This window comes from Anastrepha obliqua, chromosome 3 (genome assembly GCF_027943255.1).
Source record: "Anastrepha obliqua isolate idAnaObli1 chromosome 3, idAnaObli1_1.0, whole genome shotgun sequence".
Lineage (NCBI taxonomy): Eukaryota > Metazoa > Arthropoda > Insecta > Diptera > Tephritidae > Anastrepha > Anastrepha obliqua.
This window is the reverse complement of record NC_072894.1, coordinates 20,219,488-20,245,184: the sequence shown is the minus strand read 5'-3', so window position 1 is coordinate 20,245,184 and position 25,697 is coordinate 20,219,488. Positions and strand designations below refer to the sequence as shown.

The 25,697-nt window shown below is 37.6% G+C and overlaps 1 protein-coding gene across 1 annotated transcript in view; it reads right to left on the bottom strand.

Annotated features, from left to right (window-relative positions):
* The window catches only part of LOC129242513 (regulating synaptic membrane exocytosis protein 2), a 250,808-nt gene that overhangs the window by 137,267 nt on the left and 87,844 nt on the right, over positions 1-25,697 (bottom strand). The window contains exons 4-7 of the mRNA XM_054879192.1: positions 18,986-19,240; positions 18,281-18,558; positions 17,957-18,205; positions 17,561-17,802 (exon numbers count right to left, since the gene is read on the bottom strand). Of these exons, the coding sequence (XP_054735167.1) occupies positions 17,561-17,802; positions 17,957-18,205; positions 18,281-18,558; positions 18,986-19,240 (1,024 nt within the window). The remainder of the gene's footprint in view (positions 1-17,560; positions 17,803-17,956; positions 18,206-18,280; positions 18,559-18,985; positions 19,241-25,697) is intronic.

The following is a 25,697-nucleotide window of genomic DNA, read 5'->3' as shown; positions in this document are numbered from 1 at the left end:
ATTCCTCGGTTATTTAGTTTTAAAATAGTAAAATTTTTCAATCCAAAATTGTAGCAAAAACCAAAATAAAAAGAAAAATCTTCTATTAAAAATTAAAAAATTGCAAAACTTGAAAAATTACGAAATTTTAAGGAGGAACGCAACTGTGGGGGGTCAAAAAATAGTTCACTTTTAGGAATTTTTGTTTGTAAGTAGGTTGATTGCTCGATAATCGGACGAAAGACAATTCATTATATACATATGCATTAAACTATGTTGCTGTAAAGTTTTATTAAAAAATATTGAAAATTGACAAATTTATGTAAATAAATATAACGAGTTAAAAAAATGATGTCATCTGCTGGCAGCGATATAGCAATAAATTATCATATGAAATCCAAACACCAAAAATTTTATTAATCTACTGAATAGTGGCTATCGTTGTACGTAACCTTTTTGTTTTTTTTTTGACAAAATGGTGGTGATTTGAATTTCGATGTGCGTTTTTCACAATTTTTTTGATTTTCAGCAGGCCCAGAAGAATAGTTATTTTCAAAATTTTGAAAATCGGCTACGTACAACGATAGCCAATGCGATAACAAAAATTTTGAAAAAAAAAATTAAAATCGGTTCATTAGTCTTCGAGAAATCGTTGCCACCGTATAAAAAAAAAAGTCGTTTCGAGAAAAACGGGTTTGAAATATAGCATCGTATCGTAAGCGCTACGAGGCCGAACCGACGGGCGCTCACTTAAGTGCACATAGAATCGGTAATAAAGTGAATTTCGCTTTAAAATTTTTACCACATTTTTTTGAGTACCTACTTGAATTTTCACAATGGTGTTCCCCTTTAAGTTAACAAAAATGTTTGTCCTAAAACTATTACATTTTTACCTATAGAAATTGAAAGAATAATATTTTGTTTTAAGTCTATTTTTTTTAATTCGAAAATTGTGAAACTAGTAGTTTTTAGCAAAAATATTTACTTTTACTAAATTTTACAACATATTATAATACAAAAACAAAAAAAAAAGAAATTTTAAATAAAAATGCATATATATCAGGTCAGTTCATAAGCTCGTGCGTTTTTAAAGGGGGTTTTAAAATTAATAAACAAGATGTTTAAAGTATTTATTAATCAACAATATATTTTCCTTCATTATTTACAATGTATTCCCAACGTTTAGGCAAATTTTTAATTCCCTGCTCAAAAAATTGTTTGTCCTTGAAGCCAAAATACGCTTCGATATCCCTTTTTATAGCTTCTTTTGAGGAGTAGTTCTTGTTATTCATATAGGATTGAAGTCCACGGAAAAGGTGATAACCACAAGATGCAATATCCGGAGAATATGGTGGATGCGGCATTAGCTCCCATCCGAGCTCGTTCAGCTTGCCTGATATTTGCCTTGCGGTATGAGGTCTTGCGTTGTCGTGGTGAAACAAAACTTTACGTCTATTCACTAAAAACGGTCGATTTTTGTTAAGTGCCTCATTCAGGTTTGAAAGCTGATGGGAATAATAATCCGCAGTTATCCTCTGGTTTGGTTCCAGAAGTTCAAAATAAACAATACCGGCCATATCCCACCAAATAGACAGGAGAATTTTCTTGGGGTGAAGGCCATCTCTAGGGGTCGGTTCTGGTGTTTCATCTTTATCTAATCATTGGCGTTTGCGAGCAGGATTATTGTAAAGGGCCCATTTTTCATCACCAGTAACAATACGGTTCAAAAAACTTTCATTTTCAAGCCGTTGCAGCAGCTGAGAACACATATTCACTCTCTGCTGAAGGTTGGGGACGGAAAGTCTATGCGGAACCCATTTTCCCAGCTTTGAAATCCTTCCCAACTGAACCAGGTGCCTGTGAACTGTTGCATGCGATGAGTTTAACCTCTATCGACTGTCAAATTTGGGTCTGCTTTGACGAGTTCGAACAAGGCGTCGGAGTTAAACAGTGAACAGTGTTTATTTTTGCAGCGGCAGTTGTTGCATTTTTACCACTTTTATAAAAAAAATACAAAATATGTGTTCCATACGCGTTCGAAGATTCCATTTTATTTTTTAACAACACTTGCTTCTATCCGCGATTAAAAACACTTGTTGAATGCACAATATATAAAAGACAACATAGATAGTTGCGTTATATTCCGCGAATAATTTTTATGGGTAAAATACGCATGAACTCATGGACTGACCTTATATAATTTAAAATTAGAAAGTTGATAAACTAAAAAAAAATGTAAAAATATAATTGAACAAAAATCTTTACTGTAAAATTACTACATTTTTTAAATAAAAAAAATAACTTTTATTTGAGAAATATGAAGTTGCGCAAATGATAATTTAAAACAAAAATCAAATATTATAGATAAAATAAACCACTTTGATTTTATTGCAAAAAGTATGAATTGCCGCTGCAAAATTAACACATTTTTATTTATTTAAAATTTTGCAATTCAGAATTAAAACTTAAACTAAATATAAAAGAAATCTTTTATATATTATTTAATTTATTAGAAAATATTTTTAGCAAAAATCTTCGTTGCAAAATTACCACATTTTCACCAAACGAAAATTAAAAAAACTTTTTTATTTAAAAAATCGCAATTGAAAATTAAAACTAAAATCAAATTGAGTAAACACTTTCATATTGTTATAATTTATTTTATTAGGAATCATCTTTGGCAAAAATCCTCGCTGTAAAATGACCACATTTTCAGAAAAACAAAAAAAAAAACAAATTTAACAAAAATTTTTATTTAAGAGCAGCGGACCCGACAGACTTCGTTCTGTCAAATAGATTTTGAATGTGGCAGTTTATAGGTACTTCGACTACTGATCCTCACACACCGCTCTATCATCATGGTGACGGTTCTGTTCAGGAGAAGTAAAGAAAAGTGTCTAAGTATCTTCGCTTCCTCGAAATTTGGCCACCCCTTTGGAACCCACTAAAACTCCTACTGGGATGTTTGCCAGAGGGCTTCAAACTAAGAGGGGAACTTAAGGTTCAAACCTGATTGAAAAATAATCTAAAGGGTTAGTGGGAGCCTAAAGGTGACAAATACTTATAAAGTGGGTGCTTCAATGACAAAACATAGAGATAATTAATTATTTATTATTATTATTATTATTAACATAGGGTTAATAACCGAGATAATAGGGAATAATGAAATAAAACGTATATAAGTATTTTCAGTAATCGCTTTATTGTAAATCAGGTGAATCATAATTATCTGTTTTATTTTTATTGTAGTGCTTTATTATGATATACGATGTTTTTTGTTTGATTACCTGGTAAATATGAAAACAAATCTGATGGTTTTCCAACAGGAACAGGCAACATACAATTGACCATATGAGAAACATGGGTTTACTAGATTAATTAATAATGTTCGTCTTTTGTTCTTCTTAAAATATGTTTGGATTTGTTCAGCCCTGCATGATTATTCTTAGAATTTACTTAACTATTTTTATTTACTATTTGCGAATGAAATCATTCCTTAACTCGTTCTGAAACTAAAAAGAAAAAGAAAGAATATTGCGAGGCCAATCAAATCTATAGCTCTTACATTTTTTTACTTTTCAATTTGGTCGGGTTCACGATATTATCACTTTTGTGTAAACGCATTAGATCCTCCAACGTGAACACGAACGCGTAATATTTGTATGGGAAAAAGAAAAGGGCTGTTTTAGGGGTTTCCCCGGAAATTATTCGAATTTTTCTTGTCCGTAAGAACCATCCTTGGACTTCAAGGAACATTTTAAAAAAATAATTGTTAAGATTGGTTCATGCGTTGTTGAGTTATGCGCTTACCAACACATTTTGCGATTAATTTTTATATTATAGATGTATGAAATTTTCGCAATTCAAAATTATAACTGAAATTAAATAAAATAAATGTCTTAGTTATTGTTATTTATTATTTATTTCATTATAAAATATTTATCGCAAAAACTTTTACTCTAAAATTACTAAATTTTCACAAAAAAAAATCTGAAAATTTTGCAATTTTCTTTATTCAAAATTGAAGTAAAAGTGAAATAAGACCACAAATCTCCAATTAAAAATTAAAAAAATTCTAACACTAAAAGTTATAAAAAAATCTCTATCATAAATATTCACTTCAAAGCTATCAATTTTTGCATCACAAGATTTAGCATATAAAAATTATTTTATTTGAAAATTGTGAAACTTTTGCAATTCAAAATTGTAGCAAAAATCAAAATAAAAACAAAAATCTACTTGAAAATTACTTCATTTTCATAAAGCGAAATGTTAACGAAAATCTTTGTTCTAAATTTTTAAATCTTCCCTATTCGAAATAATAATCAAGAACAAAATATTGATAAAAATCTTTACCTTAAAGTTATTTGCTTAAGTGTGATTAGTACAGCACATTTCAAAGAAGTTACTTAAAAGTAGAAAAGTGGCAATTGGTTAGCCTCATAACTACATCCCTATTGAACTATATAAAACACCTTTTCAAAAATCTATTGTAATTATACAAAAATGCTTTTTCCAAATTTTTACATATTCGCATTTCAAAATAGAAATGAATTTCTAAATATAAAAAGTAAATTTGAAAATTTTGTAAATATATGCATTTTCACAAATTAAAATAATTATAAAAATTTTCACAATAAATTTTTCTTATCTTCGCAAATCAAAATTACGCATTACCACACACACCCGCGCGCATACTCCCGCTAATTCGCTGTGGAAAATCTCATTACCGGCAAGATATCGAAATTAGCGAACAATAACAAAAACATTCTCCGCTACGATTCAACTGTGTGCTACAGAATTCATTAACGTACTTCCACTATTCAAACGCTTCGAATAGTCAAATCGCTGTCAAAATAGAAACATGCGCCCAATTCAACTGAACTGCCGACATCCGCTTTGGCCCAACTCCAATCATAGCTACAGCGCTAGGCGGTTGTTAGCAGTGGAGCACAAGTTGGGTGAGGGTATAAAAACAAACAATACCAACAACAAAGTCAATAACCGAATACTAATCAAGTGCACGCTGATGGTACTCGAGCTAGATAATGGAAAATGAGTTTTTGTAGTGGTGGAATATGCAAAGTAAGTTGATTTTTAGCAAGACTGCCATCAGCCGTTAGAGGCTTTCACAGCACCAACACGTAGAAGGGGTAATGAAAATTCAAATCAGTATGCTGCAATATTGTAATGAGACTAATAATAATTTCTATTGTTGCAAATAATGAGCAGCTAAAGTTGAAAATATGCTTTGCTCGTTGTGTGACTGCTTTGTTGGAACGTATACGCCATGTATACCAGCGCAATGGCTGGGAAGAACTAAGCGCGCACTTGGACAGCTTTGTCGGCTTGCAAATGCTTTCCCATTCGTTCTCCCTCTTTCCCTTTCTGCTTCCCTTTCCCTTTTCCACTCGCTCACTCTCTCCCCTATCTTCCTATCCCCCTATCTCCCTCTCTCCATCTCCATCTCCAACTCTCTCTCACTCTCTTTATCTTTCTGTTATAGAAAAGAATCGGAAAATTGTGATTGTGCATAGATTTATTTGCGTCAATTAGTTTTCAGCAGACATTTGCATAAAGAAAAGTAGTTTTGAATTGAGCTGCGAACTTAATTTTGAAGCGTATTAAATAAGACAAAAGCGTGTAACCGGGGGAACTGTTTTTAAGTAAATGCACTGTTTAATTAAATTCGCGCCGGCAAAGAAGTTGTTTACAAAATTTCCCTAACGAAAATGTAAAATGTGAAGGAAATAAGTGAATATAAATGCTAATGCAGAATAATTCAGCAAAAATTTGATCAGTTCTTGCAGAAAGTCGAAATTTTAGCTGATTTATTAGCTGATTACCGAAATAAAAATATTAAAAAGAAATGAATAAATTCCTGCGCACCACGCGTTGTTTTGCAGGGATTCAAATTAATGATTAGCATATTCTGCAAAAATAAAAAAGTCAAGTGCAAAATATTCTTATAGACGCACATTTTCAATGTTTTTGCGGTTCTCAAAACGTCCTCTATAAGAATCGTGCATGCTTTTTAGTTGTGAATAATTAGAAAAAAAGTTCATATGAATTCTTGAAACCGGAACAAGTTTTATGTTGTCGATGAAATATTGAATCAATAATAAAAAGTTTGCTCAGTAAGCAGCTTTCTCGTTGTCTCTTTACAAATCGGCTCCTTTAACAAGGCACTAGATTGCTAACCCTAGAGATTTTCAGTAAAATGCAGTAAAAGTAAAATTTGTAGGAAAAACATTTAGTTTTCAAAAGGGTGTGCTTATGAGCTGAAACTTCCTCGATAGTCCAGCACCAAAACGATATGGAAAGCATACTGCCATATCATGCAAATTAGGATATCATAGAGGATTTTTTTGCGGCTGCGCGCGTAGAAGATGGACATTTTGACAATCAGAGCCCAATCTCTTTGAAACATAGGATGCGGAAGTACTTACTAGGTTGCTTTAAAAATGCATAAGTTACCAAAAATGAGTTCACGTCGCAATATGTAATTAGCTTTCAAATAGCAGATGGGTTTTCATGAGAAGTTTTGTCATGGCACGGTCGCCGTAGTCGAGTGGGTTGGTGCATGACTACCGTTCGGAATTCTGAGTGAACGTAGGTTTCAGTCTCGTTGAAAGACTTAAATGAAGGAAAAAATGTCTAATAGCGGTCGCCCATCGACAGACAATGGCAAACCTCCGAGTGTATTTCTGCCGTGAAAAAGCTCCTCATAAAAAAATATCTGCCGTTCGGAGTCGGCTTGGAAGTGTAGGTCCCTCCATTTGTGGAACAACATCAAGACGCACACCACAAATAGGAGGAGGAACTCGGCCAACACCCAAAAAGGGTGTACACATAAAGGGTTTTTCGATAAGAGGTGTTATTGGAGGTATTTTCCGGTAAAAGATCAATAGTTTCGTTACGTAGCGTCGTCTTGTTGAAAAAAAACGTTTTTCAGATCAATACCATCCAATTCCGGCCATAAAAAATCGTTAATCATCCCTCGATAGCGCAATCCATTCTCCGTAACTGTTGCTCCAGCTTCATTTTCGAAAAAGTAAGGTCCAATGACTCCGCCGGACCATAAACCGCACCAAACAGTCACGCGTTGAGGATAGAGAGTATTTTCAATAATAACTCTTGGATTTTCTGAGTACGCAGATCCGACAATTTTGACATAAGTACTCCCGGAGGTTTGCCATTGCCTGCCGAGGGGCGACTGCTATTAAAAACAACATTTTCAATCGTTTGGTGTTTCGTGCCGAGAGTTCCGAACCAGTGGTAGTCACGCACCAACTCACTCGGCTACGACAGCCGCTGTCGAAATAGTAATAATTAATTTAAATAAGTACAGGTACAAATGTCCCACTTTCTTTTTCACACCAATTTTGCGTATGCTGCATGATAAATTTTTTCTATCAAGGAGGTAATGGATTTGTCAATTATTATTACTATTTTTAGAATCCTATTTGAATACCTAATAGAAAAATATGAAAATAAAGATATTTAAGTTGCCTTTCTTACGAAAGTTTTAAATACCATGCAGCTTATGCATATCCGAGTTCTTTGTTGAGCTACTGTATGTACATATTTGCAAATAGAAACTTACTTTTGGTACTAAAGATTTTATTATCCTAATTAAAATAGTCTGAAAGCTAATAAAAAACTGCTTTAATTGTCAGTAAAGCCCTTATCTTATACTTAATTTGTTCACTTCTCGAACAAATTTAAATAATTCCTTTTCTTTTGAATTCCAGCGTTTTCGTGTAATCGTACAGAAATATTTTTGTATTCATTTTATTCTCTCACAAATAAGTAGTAAACTTGCTTAGCTATCATTTCGTAGAGTTTCATTAAATTTCCACTTGGTAAGTTAATTTCCATTTACTTTAAATTAATCAACATTATACAGTTTACACAGACATATATGTATGTAGTAGTGTTGTATAGGTACAAGTATGCAAGTACTGAGGCTGCCACATTCCATTCCATTTGGACGCGCTCCATTGCACTCAACTAAGCACTTGTGAGCTGTGGAAAGCAAAGCACAACGCGCGGATGTTAAAAATTCAATTTATTCAACGACCAACACTTGAGGAACATCAAGCTTGTCCCTATGGACATTAGGGTGAAACGCTCCATACAACAAAAAAAAAACAAAAAAAATAAAAAATAAAATAAAAAAAATATAAACATTTTAAATCAGTGCTATTTTTGTTGACATAATTATAAAACATATTCTATTTGAAGACTTCCGTCACAATATTTCGGAAATATATTGAGACTTACGTGAACTGGACCGATTGGGAAGTGTCTCTACAAATCTCATTACTCTGATTTTATTAATACAATTTTTTAAAGGTTTTATGCAGACTTTTTAAGCTTAAACTCCGTTCACATGCCGGTGTTCTCTCGTCATTACTCTAGATTGCCGTACTCAACGGTCTGCTGGAGGACCTGGAGAGGAGTGGCTGCAAGGTGATTGCCTACGTGGATGACGTGGCATTTATTGTCAGAGGCAAGTTTCTAGATACTCTGATGGAACTGATGCAGGTTTATCTGAATCTAGTTATAAATTGGACCACAAATTGCGGCCTTTCGATTAATCCTCTGAAGACGGAGCTGGTCTTATTTACGAGGAAATACAAAATACCTAGAGTGATTCTCCCCTCAATAGCGAGCGCTTCATTCGTGCTCTCTGACAAGGTGAAGTACCTGGGACTTATCCTTAACAGAGGTCTTACGTGGAAGGCAAACATTACGGAGAGAATTAGGAAGGCAACAGTCGCCTTGTATTTTTGCAGGGGGGCTCTTGGCAAAAGATGGGGTCTCTCGCCTAAAGTCACTTTTTGGCTTTATAGCACGATTATAAAACCAATCTTGCTTTACGGAGTCCTCGTCTGGGGGAACACGCTAGAAAGGATGGCATAGTTAAGAAGCTGGAGAGGGTACAAAGGTCTGCCCTCATTGGAATCAGTGGGGCGCTCCGTACCACTCCTACTCTAGTGCTCAACGCTATGCTGAATGTGGCACCCGTGGACATTGTAGGAAAAACTACCGCTGCACGTGCCGCAATCAGACTAAGTTGTTCGGGCCATAAGCTAGACTTAAGTTACGGACACTCTAGCACTCTTAAAAATTTTGGGTTCATCCCCATGGTGCTGGATCACTGTACACCCACGCGGACCTTTTTCTATTCATATTCCCTCAAGGGAGGAGTGGGCGGTGTGCAACATCTGGCGGCAAGGCATGGCAAACATGTTCACGGATGGTTCGAAGTAATTACCGTTAAGGAAGTAAATATTTACTCCGATAGCCAAGCGGCAATTAGGGTCTTGGACTCGTTGTTTGTGCGTTCGAGATTGGTCGGGGAATGTCTGGCTTCTCTCTCTATTGCATCCGAACATTTCCACATTAGGCTCATTTGGGTTCCCGATCGCAGCGGCATAGTGGGAAACTGCTGGGCTGATGAGCTGGCTAGAAAAGGAACTTTGGAGACAGTTTCGTCACGAAATGAGAGGATTGGGGTTTCCTTAAGAACGTGTGGCCTACTTCTGGAAAGATGGGCCTAGAGTCAACTCAGTGAGCGCTGGGCTAGTGTGCAAACGTGCAAGGTCGCGTGATCCTTCTGGCCACGGGTAGATGGGGGACGCTCGAGGCAACTCCTAAGGCTAACAAAGCCCCAGTTTTCGAATTTGGTGGGTATCCTTACCGGACATTGTCCGTTAGGTGTTCATTCAGTGAGATTTGGGATTGCCTCAAGTCCATTCTGCAGAAGCTGTCTGGAGGACGAGGTGGAATCATCTCAACACCTTTTTCTCAGCTGGGCTCTCATTTTCTCGCTAAGCCTGCGGATATAGCGGGTCTAAATATCACCAATTCGGTGAAGTTCATCAGTAGCTTGTTGCGGCTAATTACGAGTGCAAATCAGCCACCGTCGGCGCCGTCGTAAAATGCATGGTCATCATCGTCCCTAATTCCTAGGCCCCTTCTTCCTTCCCTTCTTCTTTCTTCTCTCCCCTATAAGGCATCACAACGGACGAATTTTAAATATTCGTCCAAGTGTGCCCTAAGCTAGGGCAGCCACTTAACCTAACCTCAGCTTAAACTCTTCCATCAACTGGGGTTATTTATGAAAGAATTTTTTTATAATTTTTGTTTTATAAAAAATTAAATTTTTGAAGTTATTTTCAAATGGGTTATGCTCATGTAAATCTGGATATTTTCTCCAAATATTGTTTGGGGAATAAGAAATTTATTATTTTTGCGTAAAATTTGAGCTAATGAAACTATTGAAAACTATTTTATGGTCGGTGTTTAGCGCCGAGGCGATGCTACGACTACTAACGTGTCGGTCAACTTCGGCTATTTCTGTGATTTACGACATTTTCGATGACAGGCCTATCTGCACATCTTTAACGGGAAAAATGCTTTCAGGGAATTGACGAAACCCGAATTGCACGTAATTAGCTGTTACAGTATCGCCATCATAAACACCAACCACAATTTCAGCAGCTTGGCTTTCATTTTCGCTTTTAACAAAGAAAAACTGCAAAATGTACCGAATTTTCTCTTTGTTCTCTTCCATTGGTAACACCCTGTAACTCACAGCTGAATGGAACAACAAAAAAAAACAGCAAAATAATTTTCTTATGGTGCGAAATATCACCTTAACAACAAGCATAAACTTTGAATTGTTTGATCATCACTTTAGGAGAGGGCGATAGCTACAGCCATCTACCGATAAAATAATGCATTTCTTTTTCCTTTGACTAATATTTTGGCATTAGTCGTAAATTATAATGCATTTTATAATTCTAATGGAAAAACGGCAGCTTTTTTTGTGGAGGCATCCTAATGTACATACATACAATATGCTATGCACACCAATCACCTACCAATGCACACCAATCAGCGAACGGACCAATCCTTCGCCAATGAATACTCGAATACAGTGAATACTTGCATACATACGAAAACATACACACACATACACTATTGGCATAGTTATAGTCGTAGCTGGTTGCTCCTCAAGTGTTGGGTTATTGGGTTACCAACATTTTAATAAAATCTCTCACTTCTCATTTTGCTAACCATTCCTCTTCTTGTTGCAATATTGCGCTCTTCCAATTTTGTTACTTCTGTTTGCCTTCATCCGGGAAACCAGGCAGTATTTTTTTACACTAGCGGTGCAGTGTCATCGAAAGATTTTCAATTTTCTAGCATCTCATCTGCATTATTTGCATTTAGCAGAGCTCATGCACAGCCGCCTACGCACACACACACACACATGCATATACACACAATGTTACATTTCTGATTAAATAAAGCTCGGAACACTTTAAATTCAGATTCTTTACTACACGAAAGTGATTTAGAGTCTAACTTTACAAAGGAAAAAATTTATTAAATAATCAAAAGTTAAACAGCCACAGCTGAAGAGAGGTGGATCAAAACGAGAAGTTATACGGAACTCACTAACAGGGACTCGAATCGTTTTGGCGCATAATGTATTTTACTCTGCCTTCGCCTTCGCTTAGTGCAAATGTTAGCTTTTCTTGATGAGCATCGCTTGCACTTGCTTTGGTTCCCTTGTCAAGTTGGTCAGCTACAGTTCACTGCTGGTGTTCAAAATGCTGACAAAATGTCGCATTTCGCTTGTTTGTTGATCTACTTTCAGGGCTTTAATTGAGTTCAGGGTCAAATTTGTTTAATAAAACTTTTTTGTCAAAACTGAATTTTTAAATTTAGTTAAAAATCTTAAGAAAACGGACTGTTATATTGAAAACATAATATCATTTTATAATTTTCATTTTGATTACAAAATAAGAGAGAACATTAAGTGGGTGGTAGGCAGTTGTTTTGTTCCTTTTTGGTATGCGCTCAACTCCTTCCCGGAATGGGTTCAGAACTAGGTTTTTTTTATAAATTTTTACGAACTCTTTTAACAAGAAAATGGAGCATATAATTCAGTAAAAGTTTTATAAGTATATTTAAGTAAATACAGTCAAGCATTTGCGCAGAAACTATGGAAGATATCAGCTGCAAGCCATCAGAGGTAGCTGCAGTATGCACCATAATTTGTCTATTGTACAAACCTAACTGCTCCTCAAAAATGTCAAAGTATTGTACGGGTCCGGCACTCGAAGTGCAAACAACTTCAGATCACTCGCGCAGCTGATGCACGGCCATCAGCTGTCTGTTAGTTGGCTCACTCACTGCCCAGAGTATTGTTGACAAACGCGCGGAGGCATTTTGCCGAGAGTAAACGGTAAAAAAGAAATGGATTTCAAACGTAATAGAGTGATTGTATTATATTTGGCTGGAAAATAACAACCAGCGTGACCTCGAGCACATTAAGGTAGTAAGTAGTCTGGTTAAGGATTGAAAAAAAATATATATATGTTTTTTTTACATATTTTAAAAGTAAAAGATGTTGAAAATATAATGTGAAAATTTTAGACTAAAATTCAAAATATCAGTAAAGTTATAGCGCATATTGAAGAGCACTTCGCAGCTGCGTTTTGTTAGTCGCACGGAAACTGCAGACGTCTATCCGAAAATCTTTAAACGTGTTTTTTTTTCAAAACAACGTTTTTCTGGTCTGTCAACAACCCACAGCAAATTCTATATATCCGATTGATCTGAAATTTTCATCAGTTATTCCACACATTAGTAGTTCTAGCAGGTGCTACTTTCGTTTCTTTTCAGCCCTAACTTTCCATACTACAGCCTGATTTCCACCGAAGAACATACCTTTTTTTCAAAAGTCCGACATTTTGCCAGAATGACAAGTCTGCAGAATAATAATCAGTTTAACTTTTTCGTTTCAGATGTCCTGAAGAGTCAAAATCCTGTTGACAAGCCACCTATCTTTTTTTAAGACGCTTACTTTGGTGCCACACTACTACAAAGAAATATGTAAAAAAATATGTTCTTGTATACTATTTGATGTCAATAATAACACACCATAAAAACAAAACGATCGCATTTTTTTTTACTAATATAAAAAAATAAATTCCTAAAAAAATGTCTATAAAAAGTGAGTATTTGACCAACGAGTATTTGACTACCTTAAAGTAAATGAAGATTTTATTAATCACACCATTACTCGTTGCAATGATACTCGTAGCTTCGCGAAACGGCATGGAGGCGGCCATCAGAAGACTGCAACGTCACGTGAAATGGTTCAAAAAGTGAAGAAGCAAGTTGAGCGAAATGCCCGACGAAGTGCGAATCAATGGCGAAAGAACTGAAAATATCTGACCATGGCATGTGCCGCATACTAAAAAATGATCTGAAAGTCAAGCCTTACAAGATCCAAAAGGCGCATGATCCCACACCAAATCAGCAACTACTCAGACTTGAGAGAGCGAAGGAGTTGCTTCTCTTTGCTGAAAGCGGTAAATTTCCGAACGTTGTGCTTTCTGACGAGAAAAATTTTCAAATTGAACAATTCGTAAACTCCCAGAACGATAGGATTTATTTGACCGAGAATTTGAGTCATCGATTGGCCACCAGTAGGCAGCACCCGCCACAGGCTATTGTTTGGGCTACTGTAACCGCAGATGGACGCTCTCCAATCATTTTCATCGACCCTGGCGTCAAGGTAAATGCGAAATATTATCGTGAAAGTATTCTGGAGGTTGCTTTGAAGCCATGGGCAAATAAACATTTCGGTGGCAGCACATGGACTTTTCAGCATCGGCATCATTTTACAAAGCTCGACTGAACCAAGAATGGCTAAAAAGCAACGTTCCGCCCTTCATAACGTCTACACATGTGCTCTCAAATTCATCAGACGCGAATCCGGTGGATTATTCTCTTTGAAGCCTTTTGGAGAGCAAAGTCCGAACTAAAAGATTCACCAGCCTCGAGGGATTGAAAAAACCATTGCCCGTGAGTAGGCCAAATACCTGCAAGTCATATTCGGGCAGCTTGCGATTCGTTTTCGGATCGTCTCAAGGCTACAGTCAAGGCAAAAGGTGATCATATAGGGCAATGGATTCTTAATTTTGTATTATTTGCACACATTTTTTACTTTGAATTGAATATTAGTAATTAAAAAAAAAAAATGTATGCCCTCTTTAATTGGTTACACTTCGAGTGCCGGATCCCGTAGTTTATTAGAGGGCCATATGTCAATCGAAAGCACGACTTAATGCAAGAAACTAAGATTCAAATGGCTCGACTAACAAAGTAATTCCACTTGAAATACAAGTATATGCATAAGTAAGTATCATACCTAAGTATATGCAGCTCATATTAAATAAAGATGAACTGGCTAAGTAATTTTTAAAATAGGTATAAGGTTGTTAAGATGAATTTTTAACGTCATCCTTCCAGGTACTTCTTTCAAATGATTAAAGGAGTTTGCGCTCTGAGGTAGATCGCTCGCCTATAGGTGTGAACGGCAGCAATTCAGACGCTTCCTTGGAATTAGTTTTCCCATTGACATTTGACTAATTGGGATCCTTGAAGAAGTGTTGCATAGGATATTTTTGTTTAATTTTTAAAATTTTTTTTTAACATTTGTAAAATAATAAATTATTGCTGCGTAGCAGCGCTAGCAATAATGGCCATAAATTATCCCTTCAATACTAAACAATCTTCTACTTACAAAGGTGCGCTTCTCCGCCAGTCGGCTCTACGTAATTTAAACTGCATTCTACACAAATTTATGAATAATATGATATTTTATGCTGTTAATACCCACAAAAATAATGCTTACGCTTCAGTAGGTGGTATTTATCTCTCTTTTTTGTTTAGTTGTCATCTGTTGTTAACATATCAGAAATTCTAATTAAAAAAAGTTCATGTGCCACACAAATTTTTTTTTTATTAAAAATTGTTTGCTGACTTTGCATTTGTTTCACCATTTGCTTTGTTAACATTTATATGCGAAAAATACCGCGGTTATGTGCAAAATTACTGAGGAATTCGATGAGGTATAGGAATGCATTAGCAAATATCTGAGTAATTGGATAGGAATCTATAACCGAAATAGCTCACAAGCTTTGTTTTTATTATAATTAAATAAAAAGGATAACCGATAATTTTCTGCTTTTTATTGAAAATTATTTTCACAAAATATGCCTAGAAAATTGTGCAATTTTTTCAAGTTAAAATGTAAACCTTCAAAATATATATAAATAAATATCTCACCCCGAGCCTAGGCAAAACAAAAAAAAAATCAAATCAAGTGTTCAATTCGAGTAGATTTATTTTCATGAACAATTCGCACTTCTTAACAAGATTTTAAAATTTTCGACTCTTCTTTAAGAACCTACGGAGGGTCGCACTATAATTGCCTTCAGCAAATTTGTTGCCGGAGATGTCGTTCATATGAAAGAAAATTTCTGTAAAATTGTCGGGCTGTGTAAGAATTTTTTTTTACACCACTAAAAAATTTAAAATTTTAATACGCCTAATCAGCAGTATATTATTTACAATACAAATCTATGAACTACAAAATACGAGGTGTGTTCAAAAAGTATCGCGAATTTTGAATTTTCGCAGGTTACCTATATTCGAATTTCGATTATTTTGTGGCGATATGTTGGTACTCATGTCTCTCACTCATGCCGACGAGTTCGGCCATTTTGAATGTTCAGTTAATTGTCGACAGCTGCTTTGCTTGCACGGGTTTCGGCTCGTCTGCGATTTTTACCCATTCAAAAAGATGGACCAAATAACCTGTATCCAATTTTGTGTGAGAAACGAAATTAAGTGCGCGGATGCATTCCGAATGTTGACTGTGTCATACGGAGACCAAAGCACCTACTTTGGACCAAAGCAACGTTTATCGGTGGTACAAAATGTTCTCAGAAGGCCGAGAATATGTGAACGACGAAAAGCATGCCGGACGCCGGACGCCTGAGCTCTTCAACAACAGACGAAAAAATTGATGAAGTGAAGAGATCTGGTATTGGCCAATCGTCGAATCACCGTTAGAGAAGTTGCTGTGGACTCAGACACATCGATTTGCTCGTGTCATTCGATTTTTTTCAATGATTTGGGCACGAGATAGGTAGCCGCAAAATTCGTATCAAAACTGCTCAATTTCGACCAAAAGCAGCATCGCATGAACATTGCTAATAAGATGTTGGACTCTGTCCGCGACGACTCAAACTTGCTCCAGAGAGTCATAACTGGTGACGAATCGTGAGTTTATGGTTATGATGTGGAAACCAAAGCTCAATCATCTCAATGGAAGCTGCCGCACGAACCAAGCCGAAAAAAGCGCGCCAAATTCGGTCGAATGTAAAAGTTTTGCTTACCGTTTTGTTCGACTGCAGGGGCGTTGTGCATCATGAGTTCTTGCCACAGGGTAAAACGGTCAATAAGGAATATTATTTGCAAGTTATGCGCAATTTGCGTGAAGCAACCCGCCAGAAATGGCCGGATTTGTGGAAGAACAAAAATTGCCTCTTGCATCACGATAACGCCCCTGCTCACACATCGTTACTTGTGCGTGACTTTTTGGCTAAAAACAACACACTAATGATGCCACAGCCACCGTATTCTCCAGATCTGGCCCCCTGTGACTTTTTCTTGTTCCCGAAACTGAAGAGGCCCATGAAAGGACGACGCTACGCTACGATTGACGAGATAAATACGGCATCGAAGGAGAAGCTGAACTAGATAAAAAAAATGATTTTTTTAAGTGCTTCGAAGGTTGGAAACAACGTTGGCACAAGGGCATAATATCGCATGGGGATTACTTTGAAGGGGAGAAAATAGATATGAATGAATAAATAAATAATTTAAAAAAAAAACACAAAATTCGCGATACTTTTTGAACACACCTTGTGTTGTACTTCGATCCCAAAACCTTTAGAAAATGTTATTATTCACAAAAGATCTGAAAAAAATACTAATATTCATTATTTTTCCTATGAATGATTTTACGAATTTGTACTCGTACTTCCCGCTGTTCAATTCCATTCTAACAATTTTGTGGTTGAAGAGGTCAATCAAATAATAGAAATGGTAGAGTGCGACCTAAGCAACCCAGGAGCAAAATATTGTAAACCGAAATGGAATAACTTGAGTAGGAGTGGACGTAAAAAGAAGCTCGTTGTGTGGGTGCCACACAAAAGAAATCTCATTGACTGAATTTTCAACGGGGAATCGCAACAAAATAAAACCAATTCAAAAGCAGACTGTGAATGGTGATAGCACTAACGGTGGTCACGATTGATGTTTAAAAATGTTTTGCTTTGCATTTAGTACGGTCCAGTTTTTCCTTCGGTTAAGTGATTTTAACAACTGGACTGGGAGACACTTATGTATTCAGCTTATGCTAGAAGTCTTGTACTACGACCTGTGATTACCAGCTGTTTCTAACGACAGTCAACGGCTTTGCTGCTAAAAGGTTTGCCTCAAAAGATGCTTGTGAAAATCAACTATCTCAGTTTTTTGTGAATATGAAGGAGAATTTCTATTAGAGATATTAGAGAAGCATAATGCACATTCTAACCATGCTCGTCAAAGCCTTCAGTATCGGGTTTTTCACTTGACCTTTAGTGTTGGCAATTCACATTTCTTTCCGACATTCAACTATTCTATATTTGCTACTCACTGCGATGCGCCTTGTCTGTTGGATCTTTGCGCAGCACAATTCTTCGCTTCGATGGGCAAATTGGACCCGAGTCCACATCGTGTATAACAATTTTAATAGCTTCCCCATCCATGGATGTTTGGCGCCTTGGAGCTTCTAAGTCTTCTAAATTGGGACCAGTAAAGGCGGCGAGTGGAGGTGGTATGTTGACGGGTAAGTTGGTTGGTATAGCACCGCGCTGTTGCAATGCCGCCAAATCGGGACTGTAAAGAGAGCAATTGATAAATATTTGGCTGAAAATATTATACAAATAACAATAATTACAGATTGGCGATTATTTAGAGAAACGCAGATTAAGTGAGAGTAGTATAGAGGGAAAATTATCGTCTTTTAATTTAAATTTTTTTTTTAACTTACAGTTGTGATCCACGTCGCCGTAGGCGCCTATCATCGTCCACCGTTAGCACTGGGCTGCCCTTATCCGGACTTGGGGACTCATCGTTCTGCAGATCCTCGGAAGGATGCGGCACGCGGAACGAGGGTCGCCGCGAACCGGGTAGCGCAATTTGTGGTGACATGCCATCGCCGGGCGAGCGTTGGTGCTGAGTTGCTGATGGCGCCACATTCTGTAGCAAATTTGGTGCGAAAACATCGTATGCCGATTTCCTGAAGTGCAAATAGGCGGGGCATAAAACTAAAGGCGTGCCAAAAATAAATATGATGATTCCCTTGAAAACTAACCTTCTGGGTATTGCCGGTATGCCAAGTCCAGCATCACCGCCTGCCATGCCTAATCCACCAGGCGCGCCTAAAGCTCCGCCTGCGCCAGCCATCGCCGCCGTCGCCGCCGCTGCCATAATCGCGCTATTCATGTCATCATCATAGCTATGCTGCCGCGCCACCCTCGAACCTCGACGCGATGCAATGCGTGACAGAGGCGCGCCAAATGGCGGTTGCTGCTCCAAATCCGATTGCCGTGGCGGGCTCGATGAACGACTAGGCGCCATGCTGCGTCCACCCTTACGAAAGTCCAAATCACCGCCCGGTGTTTTATTGCCCTTCAACTGCGTTTTACACATTCAAGTTGTGGATTGAGTGTGGGTGGGTGTGGGTATCACGAGTGTGGTGTGTAGCGGTCGCGCATTACATAGGGCGGCGCGTCAAATTGCGTGATTGCATTTATATGGATGTGTACGTATTTACAATAGTTGGTACGAAAAGTACAAAGAGTACGGAAGGTACGGAAAGTGAGTAGGTTGGCACGTCTTGCACGCACTACACGCCCACTCCTTTACACACGCGCCCAAACACAAACACAAACATAAACACAAACTTATACGAACAATAAAACATTGAACTAAGGTAGCGCAAAATTAAACTATAGCAACAACAACATAATAAACGCGCAAGCACAACAGCAGCAGACACACACTCAGTTGTTGGAACAGCGCTTACCTTTTCAAGTTCTTTAAGAGAGGCGGGTGAGACGTCGGAATGCCGACGCACTTCGGGACTGCGTGGTGGTGCCAAGGCGGCGCCATTTGCCGGCGCGAGTGTCTGTGTTGAGCCTAGTTTAGCGTCGGAGTGACGCCGTTGCAAGGCTTCCAGCACGGGCACGTCCAACGAGGAGTCGGTCGAGTCTTGAGGAATGCACACACGAGAGGCCATCTTTCGTCGGCAAACACTGCAGCGCCACATGTTCTGAAATGCATAAGGTAGTGAAAGGGTAAGCAATTAGGTGAAGAAATACACAAGGAAAGCAATAAACAATAATAATAACAATTATGGAGTCCTCATTTATCTCTTGCCACGATTTGATAATTTCTTCCAAAAAAATTCAAAAAATGTTTAAAATGAATTTTTATCCATTGGTCGAATTACTTATAATTATTTGAGTTTATTTAAAAATAATTTAGGGAGGGTCTAAAACTTCTGGAAGTGTGAAATATTTACTTTAATTTTCTTAGCAGCATCGCAACAATCCTTGTAGCGGTTCTGAAGCACGCTTTGGCTGTAAATTGTGAACTACTAAGAAATATTAAGCCCGATGTCTCTCTTTACAGCTCTGATAGCCATCTGCTGGCACCAAGCCTCAAATAAAGAGTTTTCCAATAACAGGTGTTACAGGTGAATTGATTGCGCTATCGAGAGATAAATAACGATTTTATATTCCTGGAAACAAGATGGCGCTACGTGCCACACAAGCAACTTTTACGTGAAAAGTTTCCAAACCGTGTTATCTCTCGAACAGTTGATCACAATTGGCCACAGAGGTTTTGTGATTTAACACCTTGTGACCTTCGAATTGCAGATTGTAGATGGAGAGACCAGACGAAATGCAAAATTAGCAGAACGTTATGGACAACCTCAAGCAATCGTTGACATTAATAAACATGAAACGACGGGACACCTGTAGACTTACGGCAGTCATAACTGGCTTCTGGTCTATCGGAGAACAAGCCGCCAAAATGGGCATCCCTCACAACACATACTGTCATAGTTGTAAACAACCGGAGAAAAAAGAAACAATCTTCCATTTCCTCTGTGAATGCCCTGCCCTATGGAAGGACAGAATGTTAAGCCTGGGCAAACCGCTGTCCGAGAGTCTCGAGCAGCTGTCTGGCTTAGACATCAACAACCTAATAAGGTTCCTAAACCGCACAGACTGGATATAGTCCTGCTGTAAATAACTGTTAAACAATTTGGTAACGAGGATGTGGCAACAAAATGGTGCGGAAGCGCTAGTTGGATTCTGGATGAATCACCACTCTAACCAACCAACCAACACCTTGTGACTTTTTTCTTTGGGGCCACGCGAAAGAGAAGGTCTACGCCAACAGCCCAGGGCCGATTCAAGACCTCAAAGATGGAATTCGTGAGGCTATCGAGGACATAGAGCAGCCACTTTGCAATTCGGTTATGGAAAATTTCATGAAAAGGATATTGTCCTGTAAGCGTGGGCGTGGTGGTCATTTGCCTGATGTTATTCTCCACTATTAACGGCATACCTTCCTCTTTATAATGAAATAAATATCCGATCATTGATATTAAAAAATATGATTTTTCTTTGAATACCAAAATAACACCTCTTATTAAAAAACCCTATATAAGCAAAATCAGCTCCATTTGTTGTTGTATATGTTCTGCCAAAGCAAAAACTAAATGTAAGAGCGAGGAACACGCCCTGTGAAATTTTAGCTAATGTACCAGGTATATACCTATGAAATGAGACTTTTTCAATTTCAAACGTTTATTTACAAACAATGGTTACAAATTTAGTCTCTAATATAATAGCCATCGCTAGCGACACATTTGTGGATGCCGTGCCAAAAAAATTGGCCGTTTTTGGCCGCAAACCAATCATCGAGTTCGGAAAGTGCGTGGCCCATCGATGCAAACAAATGATAATCGGAAGGCGCCAAGTCTGGTGAGTAAGCCGCATGCACCAGCGGTTCCCAATCGTACGTCTCCACCAATTCCCGGGTCGCTCTTGTTCGATGTGGCGGTGCATTGTCACATTGTCAGTTCATGCGGCACCCATCTTCCGACCTTTAAAATCATGCCCATGTCTTTCAAACGTTTGGAAATAGTTTTTTGGGTCACTCCCAACTGCTCTGCCATCATTTCTTGCGTTGGACCATCACCTTCAGCCAACAACGCTTGCAAATTGGCGTCCTCAAACTTTTTTGGTGACCAACCACGGTCCTTGTTCTCCACGCTAAAACCACCACTTCGGAATTTTTCAAACCACCTGAAGCACTGTGCTCTATTTAGACCATGTCCACCATAAGCTTCAATAAGCATTTGATGAGCTTGAGAAGCGTTTTTCTTCAATTGATAGCAGAAAATCAACGATGTCCGCAAATCGTAGTTTGAAGGCACGAAATTCGACATTTTTAAGAGCGACAAAAATGCATTGTTGTATGAAACGTAACAAACAATGAACTGAATATTGTTGACAAATGACAGACGCAAAAAACAAGACATTTGGGAAGGTTTAAAAGTACTCCTAGCGACATCTATGGACTAATAGCTGAAAGTCTCATTTCATAGGTATACCCCATGGCAGTATAATGGGCCCAAACCTATACTTGCTCTACATTCACGTTTTAGCAGACATTGAAGAAACTAACGTTGGAACTTTTGCAGATGACACCGCTGTTCTCGGAAGTGTCCCTAACCCCAGGAAGGCTTCACTTAAACTCCAAAAATTACTATATATTTTCACTCAGTGGTTAAAAGTTTGAAGAATAAATTCCAATGAGACAAATTAGCTTAAGTAACTTATCCTGAATCGAAAAACTAGCCTTCCTGTGAAACTCAATAATGAAATCGTACCCCAAATTTATGTTACGAAATATCTTGGTATGCTCCTCGGCAGCAAACTTATATAGAAAACTCATGTTTTCAGCATGGGTACTTCATCGAATTTCTCACGTTTCTCTCAAAAACAAGCTTTTACTCTACTCAGCTATGTTAAAGCCAATATGGACCTATGGCATACAATTCTGGGGCACTGCAGCTAAGTCTAACATCGAAATGCTTCAAAGTCAAAACCCCTAAGAAGGATTCCCCACGCACCGTATTACATCACAAATGCCCAAATACATCGTGATTTCAAATTTTTCACAATGGCTGATAAATGGATTCAGACAATAATTATTACTGCAGAAAGTCTTGATATTTATAAAACTCAATAGAGCTAAGCGATTTTATGCCAAGTGATTCAAGTATCAGGTCAGCCCATAAGTTCGTGAGTATTTTACGCATAATTTCACTTTTGTACGATTTTTGCATACAAAAAGTTATTCGCGGAATATAACAGAACTATTTATATTTTCTTTGATATATTGTGCATTCAACCAGTGATTTTAATCGCGGATAGAAGCAGGTGTTGTTAAAAAGTAAAATGGAATCTTCGAACGCGTATAAGAGGCATATTTTGTATTTTTCTTATAAAATAGGTAAGAAAGCAACAACTGCTGCTGCAGAAATAAACACATCTCACGAAGAGGATACTGTGAGTGTAAGGACCGCGCAAAAGTGGTTTTCAAAATTCTGAAGTGGTAAATGCGACGTGGAGGATGGCCCATTCGTAAGCAGTTGCACGAAAATTTGCACTGGTTCGCTATGCTTAATTGAATATAACTCGAAAAGTTAAGCGACTTCAACTTTGAAATTTTCAGGGATTATGGAACATAGTTCCAACTATTAATGAAAAAGATAAAAAGGTTGTGCAAAATTTATTAAAAACAAATTTTTTTCAAAAACCGTATTTGATCGAGAAAAATTAAAAAAATAAAACAAAAAACAATTATGAAATCTTAAATAGAACAAAAGAAATTCTAACATCTTAAAAAAATTATAAAATCTTAATAAGAACGGAAAATATTTAACTTTAAGAAACTTTACAGCTAAATTGCCTATACTGAATAAATCTCAAACTTGTTAAATGTTTTTAAAAATTTTTTTCATTTTTCTTTTTAATGAATAACACATGGGCTGAAAAGTTCCAGGCATAACAAAGAAAATACGTTTTTTTTGCCCACAATTAGCTTTATGAATCAACGTAATTTCCATCAAGAACAACGCCATCATTCAACATTTCAATACAGCTTTTGTAGAATGATTTCTCCTTTGCCTCAGTTTCAGCGATAACCTCTTCATTCGAGCGAAATTTCTTACGGACGAGCATTTTTTTAAGTCTGCAAAAAGCCAGTAGTCGCTGGGAGCCAAATTTGGCGAATATGTGGGAGTACTTCGAAATTCAATTCATGGCATTGATTTCATTTGACCTGTGACACGTTGCGTTATCTTGATGAAACAAAATTTTTTTCTTTGCCATATGCGGATATTTCTTTGCACTTTGGCTATTACACAATATATCCTGTTGATGGTGTTTCCCTTCCAAAGATAGTCGATAAATATTTCAGCACGGAGTTCCAAAATACCGAGGCCATAACCTTTGCCGCCGATTGCTGATCTTTCGGGCGCTTTGCAAGGTTCACCAGCTGCTGTCGGATTCGGATGGTGATCGCTTCGTTTCCGGAGTGAAGTGATGGCTCCATGTTTCATCACTTGTCCCATATCAAGGCAGAAATTCCGGTTTATTGCGTTCAAACATATCCAAACAGTGCTCAAATTCATCAACACGTTCTTGTTTTTGGTCAACAGTGAGCAAACGCGATCAAATGATTTTTAAATATAATATAAATATCTTCTGGTAACAGCTAACTCACGCAACTTCCCATTTCGATCATTCAAAATGATTTTGTGGATTCGTTTGATGTTTTCTGGTGTTACCATCTTATTTGGACGTCAAGACGTCTACTGCGTTGTGCCTCATCGGTGTCTTTACGACTAGGTTTGAAGCCAGCAAACTATAGTTTGCGGATGGAGCGGAGTCCTCATAACACTTTTCAAGCCATTGCTTTGCTTGAACGGTGTTTTTCCCCATCAAGAAGCAGTGCAAAATTAAACAAAATTATTTAGCGTCAGTCTTAGCACAATAACTCACGAGTTAATGAAGAGAATATCATGAAATTTTAGCTGCTATCTTTTTAAGGTTAGTATTAATCGAAAAGGGGTGAGTGAAATAAAGCTATCGTCATCAATGTATTAGGTCCGGGAGTTTTCAGCCCATAAGTTACATATACTATACAATGTGGGCAAAAAGTAAGGTGAATTTATTTGTCAAACTTCGCGGGATTAAAATTTCGCTCTAGTTATTTTTTTCATGAGTTGGCAGCACTGTTAATAACATCTGGGCTTATATTTACGCTTGTGTTTACCAAACGACCAAGAGTGCATTTTTCGATTTTTACAATGTGTGATTTGATTGAGCAGAGAAGTGCCATCAAATTTTGTTTGCGGAATGAAATTTCGGTTGCGGAAACGTTTAGTATGTTGCAGAAGGCATTTGGTGATTTGACCCCTTCAAAGAGGGTCGAGAACGTGTTGATGACTTAGAGCGCTCCGGACGACCATCGAAGTCAATAAAGTGAAGGAGTTAGTGCTCAAAAATCGTCGGTTGACTGTTAAAGACCTTACTGATATGATCGAAATATCAGAAGGATCTGTGAAAAACATTTTGAAAGACCATTTGGGCCTACGAAAAGTCAAATCTCGTTTGGTACCGAAAACTCTCAATTTCTTGGAAAAAAGTCGTCGCGTTGATGTGTGTGAAACAATGCTTTCAGACTATCAGGACAAGCTCAAATGCATCATTACGGGAGATGAGACTTGGATTTATGCTTACGACCCTGAAACAACCGACCAATCAAGCAAATGTCGTGCTAAAGGCGAGGCCAGACCGAAAAGAGCACGGCGAAGTCGTTCAAAAATAAAGGTCATGATGACAGTTTTTTTCGATTTTCGTGGTGTGGTGCACTATGAATTCCTTCCACCTGGCCAAACTGTTTATAAGGGATATTATTGGAGCGTTATGCGTCGTTTACGTGAAGCAATTCGTCTAAAAACACCAGAATTATGGGCCAACAACTCTTGGTTTTTGCATCACGATAATGCACCGTCTCACACTGCACTCGTTCTTCGTGACCATTTCGCCAAAAATTCACGCATATCGTTCCGCAACCACCGTATTCGCCTGATTTGGCTCCGTGTGACTTCTGACTATACCCAAAACTCAAGAGAAGATTAAATAAAGATTTTCATTTTACAACCAAATTCACCTTAATTTTTGCCCACAGTATTATACATATAGGGTTCCGTGGTTCCTAGGTGGTATATAGGACCTCAACAAATAGATTATAATTTGATATATTTAAAGCAAGAAATTTAATTTGTCTCAAGGAATGGCCTGCTTTCTGTGTTTCTGCATCAATTATTCATCTCTAAGTGTCGGCTGGTTTTCCGCGCCTGCGGCTTCTTTGGGGATTTCGATGTAAAGTAGTTCTAGTAATATCCTACTGGTATTTACACAACGTAAGATCACTACAATTCCATTTGCGGCGCCATACATCAAGGGGGATATGTTTTTGTTTAGTTGCAGGCCAAAGATTAACGTGGGTTACGCAGTTGTGCCAGAATATTCGCATGCCCTTGCGTATACAACAACTGAAGAAGGAGTGCAGCGCTTGCGGGACACATGCAGTCAGGTCAGTAGTACTATTGACTTCACTTTGGCACCGTAAGTCCT